The sequence below is a fragment of the Cricetulus griseus genome, assembly GCF_003668045.3.
Source record: "Cricetulus griseus strain 17A/GY chromosome 1 unlocalized genomic scaffold, alternate assembly CriGri-PICRH-1.0 chr1_1, whole genome shotgun sequence".
In the NCBI taxonomy this organism is placed as follows: domain Eukaryota; kingdom Metazoa; phylum Chordata; class Mammalia; order Rodentia; family Cricetidae; genus Cricetulus; species Cricetulus griseus.
This window is the reverse complement of record NW_023276807.1, coordinates 99,076,843-99,091,823: the sequence shown is the minus strand read 5'-3', so window position 1 is coordinate 99,091,823 and position 14,981 is coordinate 99,076,843. Positions and strand designations below refer to the sequence as shown.

The 14,981-nt window shown below is 44.5% G+C and overlaps 1 protein-coding gene and 1 long non-coding RNA gene across 7 annotated transcripts in view; one reads left to right on the top strand and one right to left on the bottom strand.

Moving 5' to 3' along the window:
- The window catches only part of Urgcp (upregulator of cell proliferation), a 47,552-nt gene that overhangs the window by 16,503 nt on the left and 16,068 nt on the right, over positions 1-14,981 (bottom strand). Inside the window, exon 1 of one of the 4 annotated variants that reach the window (XM_027388196.2) lies at positions 12,222-12,348. The exons of 2 other annotated variants lie outside the window; for them this stretch is intronic. In XM_027388196.2, the coding sequence (XP_027243997.1) occupies positions 12,222-12,235 (14 nt within the window). In that variant the 5' untranslated portion in view covers positions 12,236-12,348. Of the gene's footprint in view, positions 1-12,221; positions 12,349-14,981 lie in introns of those variants that run through there. One more of the 4 variants, XM_027388199.2, reaches the window with a different exon arrangement.
- LOC118239635 lies at positions 11,501-14,025 on the top strand. 3 transcript variants are annotated; one of them, XR_004772318.1, is made up of 3 exons: positions 11,512-12,563; positions 13,415-13,544; positions 13,762-14,025. It is a non-coding gene; the product is annotated as an uncharacterized LOC118239635 (long non-coding RNA). The 3 variants fall into 3 exon arrangements; XR_004772316.1 differs by lacking the exon at positions 13,415-13,544 and having other exon boundaries at positions 11,501-12,563; XR_004772317.1 differs by having other exon boundaries at positions 11,513-12,563; positions 13,415-14,025.

The following is a 14,981-nucleotide window of genomic DNA, read 5'->3' as shown; positions in this document are numbered from 1 at the left end:
CTCAAAATTCTTCGTTGAAGTCTTCCACCTATGTAATTATATTTGGACTTGAGATCTAACTTAAGATCAAAGAAGGCCACAAGGTGAGGCCTTCATGTGATGAGACTGGTGACCTCTAAGAGGAGGCTACTCTTCCCCGAAGGCAGACACCGAGGCAAGGCCCCCACCAGAAACCAAATCTCATGAACTTAATCTGCTATCTCAAGATCTTCCAGAAAAGTCAACCTCTGTGATTGATGTCCCCAGTTTTTGGTATCTTACAGTGGCCCAAATTCACACCACAAGGTGAAAGCAGGGCTTAGAGCAGTGTGGTGAAGACTGCTCACATCATCAAATATGGCTGGGACCCAAACATGAGCTGGTTCCTTCTAGTACACTCTTTGTTATTGAGGATTTTGCAAAGTTTTTCAGACTTTTCTCATCTTTTTTTTTCTTATGGTACTGAGAGTTGACAAGCATATGTAAGTACAGGCACCCCACTAAGCCTACAATGAACAAGTGTACCTATCAGCCCACAGTGAGCATGTGTACCAATCATCTTACAGTGGACACAAATGAACAAGGGAGCTTGACTGAGAGTAAGCACAGGTAACCATTCATCAACTGTAAACATCAATAGGTTACTACCTGCTTTGGATAATAAAGAACCTCTATGGTTGAAGTTCCCTTTCCCTTATGCCCTACATTTCCAGAAAGTGGCAAGAAAGCCCAAGGTTCCTCTCCTCCTTTGGTATTAACTGGGGACCCTCATCTTAAACCAAAACAATATCCCAAGACATTTGTTCTGCCTCCAAAGTCTCACTTTATGAGACATAAATGTTTAAAAACCCTCTGGATGTGTGTTGTGGGTTGAACTATGTATGACCTTAGTAGGAAACAGGATCCTTGCAAGCCTAATTAGCTAAATTAAAATAAGGTCACAGTCAGGTAAGGTAGTTCATGCCTGTAATCTAAGCTCTTAGGACACTGAGGCAGGAGGTTTATGGCTAGTTTGATGCCAGCCTGAACTATCTAATGAGTTCAAGTCCAGTCAGAGCTATAGAGTACAATCCTGACATGAAAAAGCAAAGGATGATTAAGTCACGGTGGGGTAGGATAGGTCTTTAATACAATGAGCACTTCCCTATGAAGAGAAGGAAACTCGGGCACACATGAAGGACAACATGTGTCAATAGGGTTGAGACCACAGTGACACGCGTACTAAGAAAAGCCAAGGACTGTCCGCAGTCATCATAACTTTGGGGTTTGAAGGCCTCCAGGATGGTGAGAGAATATTTTGTCAGGGGCTTTCTACAGTTGGTGTATAGCAGTTTCCTCTCAGATTGAAAGCTTCCATCTTGGAAGGAAGCTTCTTAAGACATGGTTAAGGTAAAGTGAAAGGAGATTCTGGAACCAGGTGGAACACCCCATCCTTCAGAGAAGCTCCATTAAGACAGAAAGTAAACAACTCAAAATAGATTCAGGAAGTCTCTGAAACTAGGCAGATTCACTTGGCTCCTCCCTCCCAAGAATAAACAGTAAAGACTGCTAAGAGCTACTCTCTGAGGAGCCAGGCTGCACAGAAGACTCTGGGACAAACTAAGTTGCCTGGAAGAAGCAGGGAGCAAACCCAGACTCCTGGACGAGGCTCAGACCAGCTAAGCCACCTGGAAAGGACACTTATATCTGCTGAGCCTCGTACAGCTGTGCAGTGTGCTCAGGTTCCCAGCTTTTTGAGCTGTCACTCATGCTGGGGTGGGCTTTGGTGATGCAGCTGTCTTTGAGTCATTTCTGCTCCTATAAGTGACCCCAATAAAACTGATTGGTTCATCAAATTAGACTTGCACGATATCAGTACTTGGTCTGTCATGGGCTCCATGTTCTGGAATGAGTAGATGTGTGTGGCATCTCCCCAGGAAAGTCTATCACACAACAGTAGTACCTTGTGACACCAGCCACAGGAAGTAGCATAGTGTATGTGTGGTTCAACAGCTGTGTAACCTCATTCACCTCAACCCTTATAGCTTTTGTTCTATGTGCCTGATTCTTCTTCTCTGCTTCATATAAAAACAATGGTCCTACTAATGCAGAGTCTGCCCTAATCCTGTATAAGCCTCATTTTAACTAATCAAATCTACAAGGATCCAGTTTCCAAAGTCACATTCACAGGGGCTCTGGTTCCAACATATCTTATTGGGAGGACATTACTCAGCATACAATAGCACCTACACTAGGTCTGGGGTGAAGCCATTTGTTGTATCTATTTCCTCCAAATTGACACAGTCCCTCCTGGAGGGAAGGGGCGCTAACAAGGCTCAGGGAGCCCAAATAGTTTAAAGAGCCAGAGGGCCTCCCCAAGCTACAAAAGCAATAAACTGCAGCCCCAAGATGGCTCAGCCAGTAAAGTGCCTGGCATATAAGCACAGCAGTGCACATCTGTAACTCTGTGCATAGACAGGCACAGAGCACAGACAGGCAGATCCATAGGGGCTCATTGGCTAACCAGCCTAGCTAAATCATTGCGCTCCAGGTTCAGTTAGAGATCCTTACTTAATAAAAAGTGATTAAGAAGGCTGGAAAGATGGCTCAAAGGTTAAAGGTATATAATACTCTTCCAGAAGACCTGAGTTAGGTTCCCAGTGCCACATGGGGTGGCTCACAACTACCTTTAACTTCAGAACCAGGGGACCCTGGTTTTCTAGCACTCATGTACAAATCCACACTCTGCCATCCATATATAGACAATTAAAAATTAAAATAGAAAAATGGTTAGAGATACCCAACATGGACCTTTAGTTTCCACATACATATGTACATACTACACAAACACGCATACCACATACATATGTGAGTGAGTGTGTGTGTGTGTGTGTGTGTGTGTAAGAATAAGGGGCAATTAAGATGGTGCAGCAGGCAGAAGTGCTTGCTGTCAAGCATGATAACCTGAGTTGATCCCTGGGACTCACAGAGTAGAAGGAAAGAGGCAATTTCCACAAGTTGCCATTTGACCGACATATGCCCTGTGACATGCCCCCCACTACCACCATACACATACAAGCATACATACAAAACAAATACAAATACAAAGTAAGTAAGAATAAAAGCAATGACTAGGAGACTGCCAAGTGGCACTGTCTGCAAACTCCAGGGATGCAGCTTCATGAGTCACCACCCATGCTGCATTTGAATCACCCATGTTCCTCTAAGTAAACTCTCACCCATGTTCCTGTAATTAACCCAATAAACTCAAATGAACCTGTTTCTTTGGTCTGTGCATCAGGCATATGCCTGTAACTCCAGCCTTGGAAGGAAATGGGGGACTGAGATAGGCAGATCCCTGAAGTTCACTGGCCAGTCAGCCTAGATGTATAGATGAATTTCTGGTTCAGTGAGACTCTTTCTCAAAAAAATAAAGGTAAAAAGCAACTGAAGAAAGGCACTGAACATCAACCATGGGCCTATACAGAACACAGGCACAAATACACACACACACATACACACAGGCAAATTCATTTTGGATCGAGTTTCACCTTAAAGCTTTGTTAGGCTTGATTTCCTAACAAAGGGACAGTAGGAAAGGGACAGTAATAGCACTACTGCATAGGCTTGCTATGAAGATTAAACAGTCAAGAGTTAGAACAGGGCCTGACAGCACACTTTCTGGAAGTGGGCCAGATCTAGATTTAAGAGCACTCTCTGGCCTGGAAAGTTCCTGACTCAGAGATTCTGGTTTGTTTCTAGGCACAGAGAGGTCAACAGCAGGACTGATGATGAAGAACTACTCCACAGAGCCAGAACACTCCAGCCTACATTACCCCTGTTAGATTGCCTGGTACACCCATATGGGGATCCCAGGTTCATGGAGCCACTGCAAAGCCTGAATGCTGAAGGCTCATCCAACCATGTGCCTTATACAGAGCTCATGACAGATCTGTGCAACAAAAGTGTTCCTGTTAGATTTTCCCTCAAAGCATGAAAAATATTTTGTTTTCTCCAAGTGTGGCAAGTTAATCTCTCTCCTCTTTCTCCAACCACCAATATCTAGTCCACTCACTCCAGACAAGCCCTTCCACTCCCACAGATGAGGTTGAGTATCTTCAGGAAGTGGAAGAGACTAAAATAAAGCCTTTTAATATCCAGCAAACGTTAATGCAATTGTTTTTAACTGCTCCAAGGAGCAGTGGGATGTCCTTGGGGGAGTGAGCAAAGTGGACACAAGGTCTCCTGATGGGGTAAGTCCTTCTGTGTATATGTTTATCTTATTGGCTGTTGAATAAAGCAATGTTGGCCAATAGGGAAGCAAGATATATGGGACTAGGAGTCAAGGAGGATTCTGGGAAATGTAGTAAAGATAAGTCTTGTGATCCAGGCAGGAAGTGACATAGCAGGCAGACTCAGAATATAAGCAGGGACAAGCAAGAAATCACTCTCTTCCTCCTCCTCTCTTCTCTGTAGTCACCATGTGATCGCCGGCAAGAGAGGGCACATACTGCTGGCTTCCTCAATAAGTTCTTATAAAATATATAGATCAGTAGTTATGGTTGATAATTAGACTGAACTAGCAAATAATAAATCCTAGTCATTGGCCAGCAGCACTGTACCTAATATAAGTCTCTGTGTGTTATTTTGGGTGCCCACATAGTGGCGGGACTCCAGTGGCTTGGCAGAAAGATTTATCGTTACAGTCTCCAGATGAGATTATAAAGATCAAGTAAGTAAGATCAGAACCTGAGAAGACAGTAAGGTAAGGACAAGAGAAGAAGGAAGACGGCAGGAGAGGAAGAAGAGGAGAGAGAGAGGAAGAAGGAAGGAATATAAGAAAGATAGAGAAAGAGCTGGAGAGATGGCTCAGTGGTTAAAAGTACCCACATGGCAACTTGCAGCCATTTCACTCCAGTTCCAAGGGAGCTAACACCCTCATCTGGCCCATGGTGCACATGCAGTAAAGATTTATTTACTTGTTTATATGTATGTACTTACTTACATAAATCTTTAAAAAAAAATAGGTAGAGAGCAGGGCAATGGTGGTGCATGCTTTTAATCACAGCACTCAGGAAGCAGAGGCAGTTTAAGGTCAGCCTGGTCTACAAGAGCTAGTAGTTCCAGGACAGCTAAGGCTACACTGAGAAACCTGTCTTGAAAAACAAAACAACAACAACAAAAAAAAACATAGGCAGAGAGAAAAGACTGAAAGGAAAGGAAGAAAGGAGGAGGGATGGAGGAGGAAGCCCTACTTAGGTTCCTTCCTGCTTAGGCACCAGCCTTGGGTTCCTGTCCAGGGCCGATTCCCTCATCCTGGGCATCACACCCCTGCTTTCGATAAGTTTCCTCACCACAGCCCCACTCAGACTCCTGTCTAACGTGGCACCCCTGACATTTACATCCTCTTCTTCTTCCTCAGCCTGAACATCTTCTTTTCTCAATGTGTGTGATGATCTCAGCCCAAACCAAAATTGATGAGTATGTGTTCACTTTCATACAAATCAAGTGTTACTTGTGGAATGTGAGTACTTAGAATTCAATGTTGTCAATCAGATCCAATAAATTGAGATTGAATATTACTGAGGAAATACAAGGGGCCAAGGAGGAAGCTCCTTACTTCTTGGGGAGGCTATTACATGTATGGAGGTCTATGGAACTCTCAAAATCAATAGCAAAGAGCAAAATAGTACCATTTATAGGAAACTTGAGTGGGTAGCTACTTTAAAATGGTCAAGATCTCCAGCCAGGAAAACCAACTTTTTTTTGGGAGGGGGGGGCGGAGGAGGGGGTGAAGGTGTGAGACAAAGTCTCAATATGTAGCCCTGGTTGACCTTGAACTCACTATATAAACTAAGCGGGCCTCAAACTCTCAGAGATCTGCATGCTTCTGCATCCAGAGTACAGGGATTAAGGATGTTGTGCCACCACAGTTGGGTAGAATTTGCATCTTCGCTTGAATTGTCTAAGAATACAGATGGGCAGCATTACCTCAGACAAAATTAATCATTCTTCACTGAACAGTACAACCATGCCACACAATAGTATACAACTAACAAATTGTAGGTATCTGTTTCTTTTGTCATAGAAAGAATTCCAATATCTGTTCAACAAAGTTCATAGCAGCACTATTTGTAATAGCCAGAAACTGGAAGCAGCCTAGATGTCCCTCAACCGAAGAATGGATAGAGAAAATGTGGTAAATGTGGTACATTTACACAATGGAGTACTACTCAGCAGGGGAAACAATGGAATCTTGAAATTTGCAGGAAAATGGATGGAACTAGAAGAAACCATTCTGAGCGAGGTAACCCAATCACAAAAAAGACAAACTTGGTATGTACTCACTCATATGTAGATTTTAGACATAGAGTAAAGGACTACCATCCTACAATCCACACTGCCAGAGAAGCTAGTAAACAAGGAGGACCCTAAAAGAGACAAACATTGTCCCCTGGAGAAGGGGAAAGGGTCATGATCCCCTGAGCAAACTGAGAGCATGGGAAGAGGGGGGAGGGAGCTACAAGAATGAGAAGGGAAGAAGAGGAAAGATGCATGAGGGAGCAGAAAGGTTGAGTTAGGTGAAGATTAGAAGAAAGGATATGTGATGGGTAGGGTTTTAGTTGGGGGGTAGGGAGGGACGGGAGGGAGAAGGGAACTGGGATTGTCATGTAAATCAATCTTGTTTCTAATTCAAATAAAAAAATGATTAAAAAAAGAATTCCAAGACATATTGTTAGTCAGGTGTGGTAGGTCATGCCTTTAATCCCAGCAGAAGCAAAGGAGACTCTCTAAGGCCAGCCTGGTCTACAGAGCAAGTTCCAGAACAGCCAGAGGTACACAGAGAAATAAAATGAGGACAGAACAATATGACAATATGACCACTCTCTTTTGCTCTTATGTACAGACAGATTAATAAAAGGCAGGCCTGGGTGTCATAAATGTGTAATCCCAGCCACTCCAGAGCTGATACAGGAGGATCACAAGTTCATGGCCTGCCTAAGATACAGAGTGAGTTCAAGGCCAGTCTGAACATGTAGTGAAACCCTGTCTCAAAATAAAAATTAAAAAGAGACCTAAGTAGGATGTACTTCAGACATAGAAGGCTTTCTTAATTTGCATATGTTCAGTTCCCCAGAACCCCTCTCAAAAAACAACAAAAATAAAGAGCAATTAACACAAAAGAAAGTTTGGAGGGTACTCCCCAAACTCAGATAAGGTACAGGGAAACGTCCAATTTCATCTACAAGGCTGTGTAAGTGTAACAGACTACATAAATTACACACACACACAGCAGTTTCACTTTCCAGAATTTTAGTTATTAAAGTCCAACTGTAGGATAGAAATACTAAGCTAAAAAATAAAGACAAAGAATTCCTAAGTTTCAAAGTTCATACTGTTCTGAATAGCTTGAGACGGTCTTCTGCCTCCAGCTCAGTCACACCCAGGACATGATTCATCCCTTTTGCTAGCATATCTTGATATATGTCACCAACCTGTTAGTCACTTAAAAATCTTCCTGATTACCAGGTCAACTGTCACGGTATCACTGCTTGTTTTCAAATGACTCTTATTTTGCTTACTAATAGCTCCAATTGCAAACTGTTATTACAGTATATTGTTATGAATATTCTAGTTTTATTACTAGTTATTAATTTACAAGTTAAACTTTCATAGGGATGTTTGTGTATAAGAAAAAACTGCATACAAAAAATTTGCTAGGAGCTGGGGAGATGGTTCAGGGGTTAAGAGCATTTATTGCTCTTGCAGAAGACCTGGGTTCAAGTCCCAGCATCCATACAGTGACTCACACCATCCATGACTCCAGCTTCAGGGGATCTCTCTTCTGACTTCCTTAGTTCCAGACATGCATGTGGTGCACATACATATATGCAGGCAAAGCACTCACATACATAAATAAATCTAAAAAGAAAAATCTTAAAGGTTTGCTATATTAGCAGAGTGTGATAATGCATGTCTGTAACCCTAATACTTGGGAGGTAGAGGCAAGAGAACCAGGACATCAAGGTCATCCTCAGGTATACAGTTAGTTTGAGGCCAGCCCAATCTGCATGAGATTCTGTCTCAAATAGTTTAATATTAGCCACAGTTTCAGAGATTTGCTGGGTATCTTCGAAGAAATCCTCTCAAGATAATGGGAAACTGACACTAGAATTTTATAATTTATTTTTATTTTATATATATTAGTGTTTTGCCTACAGTGTATGTCTGTCTGAGGATGTCAGATCTTGCAGTTACAGACAGGTGTGAGCTGCCATGTGGGTGCTGATAATTGAACCCAGGACCTCTGGAAGAGCAGCAAGTGCTCTCTCTTAACCACTGAGCCATCTCTCCAGCCCCTACACTATTATTTTAAGGGAGACAGCCTTACAAAAAATTGAAAGGGTTCTTGTGTGCAAACTTGGCACCTTGAGTTCAATTCCAGAACTTATGCAAACCGTGGCATAGATACCCCAGGGAATTCAGGATGGATGGTTGTAGCACTGTTAAGATTAAGAATGCTTTAAAAAAAAAAAAAAGAAAGAAAAAAAGATTAAGAATGCTTTTGAAACTAGGGTGGGTAGAGCACAGGGTGAAGGCCAGTAATCCCAGCATTCCAGAAACTGAGGCCTGCCTGGGCTACACAGTCATACCTTGTTTGAACCCCACAATAGCTAGATTTTGATCTCAGTAAAATATACACCACCCCAATACTACACACAATTTCAAAGAACACGGAGACTCCTAGAAACCAACCTGTGAATTGTGAATCAATAGGTAAACCCACAGAAACAGACATGACAATGCAGAATATGTGTTGAGATTAGTAGAGATGGCTACAAAGTCTGAGGACACCCCAGCCGTCAAAGGGAAAGCATCCCTGACAAGACAGGAAGATTGAGGTGGGTGGGAAATCCACATGAGATGGAAAGGAAGAATGAGACTGGCAGAGATCCAACTTTTACCTCTCCTTTGGGCAGTGGACAAATGCAAGCACTGTTAAAATCATTACTAATATTCTAAAGTTCATTTTTATTTTAAGACAGGTTCCCATATATTCCAGGCTGACCTCTTCTAATTAGGGTGGCCTTGAACTTTTGATCTTCCTGCCTCTACTTCCAGGGTGCTAGGATTACAGTGATGAGCCACCAGGCCCAGTTTATGCGGTGCTGGGGAATGAACCTAGGACTTTGTACATGCCAGGGAAGCTTTCTACCAACCAAACTGCATCTCTAGCCCTAATCAAAAGCACTTGAAGTTCATATGAGCACACCTTCATTTTCAAGGGAATAAAGACATTGGGAGATGAGGCAATGTGATTTAAGTAGTAGTTGTTAGTCTCTTCTTTAAGCAGGCTACTCAGGCTCACTTAGTGGTCAGAGACAGTCTCCAGTGCCGGTGCCTGCTTTTGTGACATTAAGCTCAATAAAAGGTTTCTCTCGAGTATTTTTCTTTTCTTACCCACTTTCAATAGCCTCGGATGAGCTGGTAACAGCAATAAACACAGCAAGGAAATGGTAACATGGGCAGTATACCAGCAGGGGCAATGACACTCAACAGTCAGCAGGACACTAGGAGAGCAAGGCAGCAGGCTGCCCAGCAGACAGAAGAGCAGGCTGAGCAAGAAGAAGGGTGGTGGAGGTAGAGAAGGAAAGCAAAGAAGGAAGGCTGAGCAAAGAAGGCAGGGGAAGCCGGATTAAAAGCTCATGCCTTTATTCCCCCTCGGGAGGCAGAGGCAGGTGGATCTCTGTGAGTTAGAGGCCAGCCTGGTCTCCAGAGGGAGTGCCAGGATAGGCTCCAAAGCTACACAGAGAAACCCTGTCCTGAAAAACCAAAAAAAAAAAAAAAAAAAAAAAAAAAAAAGGCAGGGAAAAAACAGTAGGCTCTGGATACCAGCAGAGTTCCAGAGAACTGTCTTTAGGGGCAATGATATCAAAACCTAGGCCTAAGTGGATTTAAGCACCATGAACCCTAATTTCTGGAGCCTACATATCATAACCTTGTGGGAATAAGGGTGCCAACACTTAAAGCTTGCCCAGGGCTCTAACATGAGAAGGTACTACCTGCTGCTGCTCCCTCTGTCATAACTGCTGTCATTTGCTCTGACCAAACAGAGAGAAATCAAAGTTGCCAAAGACTAGCCCTTGAAGAGATTCTAGTCATTGCCTATGATTCCTATTCAAGTAGAGCAAAAGAACCCTAGCCAGCTGATTAGTAATAGGAGTGAGAACAGTCCAGAAATGGGCAAGATGGTAGCAGATGGGTGAGATCTGTGTCGTGTCTCCTGTCCCTCTCCCCCTCTACACTGCTGTTACAAAGATTCTACAGAGCTGTGATGATGCTGACTGGAAATGCCTTTCAGTGGCAGGCAAAGAGCCCATGGTCCCCACATATTTAGAGACTGCCCCCTCCATGGCTAGCTTCTTCCATCTCTGCCATGTATTGCTCTGCATTTGCTGTCTAAAACATCTAATGTGGTAAGGAGATTTAACGGTAACAGTTGGAGGCAGGGAAATCTCTGTAAGCTTGGGGCCCCAGACCAGCCAAGGCTATATTAGCCAGACCCCAGCTTACAAACAAAAACATTACAGGCAGCTAGCTGAGTGACAGGTCAGGACTCCCAGGAGTCAACCTCTCACCTACCAGAGATGCCTATTAAAGAGGATGCTTGGATGTGAAATCTACAGATATGAACTGCAGTCAATAAGTGTATGCATATCAAACCAAGCACAGTTTTTAAGTCTATTAAAAGTTTTGTGACCTCGGTTTTATTAACAGACTCCCCTTAGAAAATTACAAATTAATATACACCCTGACTTCACTGGGTCACTCACAACAACCAGAACGACAAACATTAAATACCACCCACTATAAAGACAGACCGTGGTTCAGGCATTACTGGCCCACAGAATTATTGATCCAACAGGAGGTCCTCCTCTGACTCATGTCTACAAAGCAGTGTGCTTAGACACGAAATGTGCTAAGACTTCTTACAAGCCTAATGGAAGCCCCCCAAAGGCTCAAACATTTTCATGGTGCTTCCAAGAGGCCCTGTCTTACACTTTCCTAACAGGCAGCGCAAGAATGAAGAGGGACCTTGAACCTCTGGGTCCATCAACCTGGCCTTTCCAGGATGGGTCACTGTTTATTCTCCTTATGAGCTCAAAGTGCTAGATACTCTGCTGGCAATGAAAAGGCCGGCTCCCAGAAGTGCCCGCTGGTCCTCAAGCCTAGAAAGGCATTAGGCAGGTGGAAATTGCCCATGATCTGGCTGGCGCCTGCAGGCCTGGATCAAGTTCAGATTGCTTCATTCACCTTCATTCAGACCACTGTACCCAGCCAAATCACTCCACAACACAGTGCAGACCTTCTTTGTAGGAGGTTTAACTTCTACATGCTCCACCCCAAAAGTCCTCCTGCACCTGTAAGCCCTCTGAACTGCAAAGATACACTACTTGAATTACTACTACCAGTACTGCTGGGTCTAAGATCCTCTGAATGATGGGGTAGAGTCAAAAAAGATGTTTACCAACTAAAGCTATGACCTTGAGTCCCATTTTCCTTTACGTGACATAAAAGCATTAGTCTAATTATGTCATTTCAGTTCTCATAACTAGTAAAAGGGCTGAGATAGTTTTTCATCAAATAAATACAAACTGTAGGTGTTACTGTAATTTCCTAAGAAAGAACATTTTAAAAGAAAAAGCACTAGAAAAGAGGTAATACCAGAACAAGTGTAGCCATCCCACAGAAGCTCCCACCCCCACTCAAGCACAAGCAGGGCCTTAGATCCCGGATCCGCTTTCCGACTCTGGACAAGGGTCCAGCTGAGTCCCCCATACCCTGACACTGACAGTGAACCCAAGCATCAACTTCAAACGCAATCAAGTGCAAACGCCAGAAACACACGTCAGGCCTGCTAAGCCTCCCTGCGGCCTCAGCCGAGACCTAGGACCCCGAGTCCCCTCCCTCAGCCTCCCGGCTGCGCTGATGCAGGCTCCATCTCTCGGACTCCCTGGCCCTGACAGACCGCTGTCCTGACTGGTGCCGACCGCGATCCTGCAGGGAGACCCTGGCCCGGTCCACGACCGCCCAAGGTCGGCGGGGGAGGCCGCGGGTCGCGGACAGGCACCTGACGGGACAGGGTCACCTGGGGTCCGGCCGAGGCTGAGGCAGAGGGGGCGCCGGGTCGCGGACACGCACCGCTCGGCCCGCCCCTCGCCCAAGAGGCGCCCCCTGCGCAGCCGGAGCGCCTCACTCACCCGGGCGACGCCATGAGCGCAGCGGCCTGGGCGCTCCCGCCTCCTCCGCTGCTTGCGCGGCTGCCGCTGGGCGCCGGGGAGGGGCCTGCAGGCTGCCCCCGCCCGCTCCGCTGGGGCGTCCGGCGCCGTGGGCCGAGCTCCGGGTGGAGGGCAGGCCGGCGCCTGGGGCGAGGGAGAAGACGCTCAGGGCCCGAAGGACTTGCGACAGCAGCCTCTAGCCCGGCTCGCTGCCCGGAGGCCGGGATTCACCTGCGGAGCCAGACCTGCCCCGGGGCCACTGACTGGCTGCCAGACGGCGAGAGGGACGTCACCCCCAACCTCCGCAATCTGATGTTAATTTCTGTAAGAAAAGCACTTTCTCTAGCTCTCGGGTATAAAGTGTTATTACTGTTATTAAGGAAAACAATGAGCTGGGCGTTGGTGACACACACCTTTAATCCCAGCACTAGAGAGGCAGAGGCAGGCGGATCTCTGTGAGTTCAAGGCCAGCCTGGTCCCCAGAGCGAGTGCCAGAATAGGCTCCAAAGCTACACAGAGAAACCCTGTCTCGAAAAACCAAAAAAAAAATAAAAAAAAAGGAAAACAATGTCTTTCCTGCTACTAGTTGGCAGTGGTGTTTTTGTGTACTGGCTGGCTTCTCAACCGGTTACCCCTTTTAACTTTACTTAGGACGAGGGTGACTAGTAAGCTTTATATGTTATTACTTAAAAGTATAGAGTTTGGAACTAGTGTAGTGGGATTTCCTACAAGCTATGAATACTTGGACACCTAAATTTTTGAGCTTTGGTTCCAGTCCCTGCCAAATTAGTTCCCAAACTAGTATCTTCTAAGAGAAAATACCTAATAAAAAGCTTTGGACCATGCAGTGCAAACCACTGCTGATGGCATTTTTGTGTTATCACATTAAGCTTATTTATTAAATTTTTTTTCAAAGCCGGGCATTGGTGGCGCACGCCTTTAATCCCAGCACTCGGGAAGCAGAGGTAGGTGGATCACTGTGAGTTTGAGATCAGCCTGGTCTACAAGAGATAGTTCCAGGACAGCCTCCAAAGCCACAGAGAAACCCTGTCTCAAAAAACCAAAAAAAAAAAAAAAAAAAAAAAAATCATACAATATATTTTGGTCATATTTTTTCCTCCCAGATCCTCCCCACCTTCCTAATTTTCTCTCTCTCTTTGCTTTTATTGAGACAGGTTCTCACCATGTAACACCGACCTGGCAAGAACTCCATGTGTAGAGCAGGATGGCCTTGAATTCACCAGAGTTCTGTCTGCTTGTTTCTACCTCCAGACTGCTGAGATTAAAAGTGTGCACCACCATGTGGTACAGGACCCAAAATTAATATTCTTTTCACCACTAAAAATATAAAACACTAAAGAGATTAACCCTTTGTTCAGATGCGAGAATATCTAGGCTGGAAACTGGCTCCACCAATTTATTAGCTATAGTTGCCCAAGTAGAGGGAACCTCTCAAGGGCCACGGTTCCTCATTCCCTTCTTCTTTATGAGGGTTAACTAAATGAATATTCAATTGTTACAGGGCCTCTTTCCATCCTAGAAGAACCCATACAGTGCTTTTGGACCTTGTCCTTTTCAAGAAAACGAAGCCCACAATTACTGCCTGAATTCAGAAGACATCTAAAGATCTACAAAGGAAAGCTGACAATGCTCCTTTCCTAGAGATTCTTCAGCAAGGATGGTCAAAACAAGACCTTTACTTAGGACCAGAATGTCTGTTATCTTGAGTTCAGTCAAAGTAGAACTCCTCTCTCAACTCTAAGCCCAAATAATGCGCGAGAGCACACACAATTTGTCATTTTATTTACTTTTTTTGGGTTTTTTGTTTTTAGAGACAGGGTTTCTCTGTAGCTTTGGAGGTTGTCCTGGAACTAGTTCTTGTAGACCAGGCTGGTCTCGAACTCACAGAGATCCGCCTGCCTCTGCCTCCCGAGTTCTGGGATTAAAGGTGTGCGTCACCACCGCCCGGCACCATTTTATTTACAAAAGTAAATTTTTTTTTAAGATTTTTTATTTATTATGTATACAGTATTCTACCTGCATGTTTGCCTGCAGGCCAGAAGTGGACACCAGATCTCATGATAGATGGTTGTGAGCCACCATGTGGTTGCTGGGAATTGAACTCAGTTCCTCTGGGAGAGCAGCCAGTGCTCTTAACCTCTGAGCCATCTCTCCAGCCCCCAAAAGTAAATTCTTTAAAACAAAATTTTTAAATGTGGAATGTGGCAGTGCACACCTTAAGTCCTGGCAGAGGCAGAGGCAGGAGTTAAGTTTAAGGCTGTGTGCAGATGAGCACTAGGGGGACTGGAATGTTAAGCAGTCAGGGGTTGTTCTTCAAGAAAAAGAATGCAATACCTATTGCCTGCTCAGAAGGCTGAAGCAGATGTGTTTCCTAGCCTGGTGACCTCTTCCATATCTGTGTGGCCAGAAGATTTTTCCCAGCACTGGACCCATCCCCTAACCAATCTATAGAATCTATCTTTATGTCCTTTACAAAGAATTTCGATGTAGTAATTAATGCCTGATCTGTATGTAGCTTACTTTGCTCCTCAAGGAGACTTAAGTATGCTTTGTTGTGTACACAGATTGAATTAATTATCACCAGGATAGTTTTCACTGAATTGTGCTGCACCTGTATATGCCTAAAATAAACCACTTGAAGTCAGACCCTAGAAGTTTGAACCAACACAGGTTACAGAGTCATGCTGAACCGAATGACCTTCTTGACTCCCTCGACTTGTC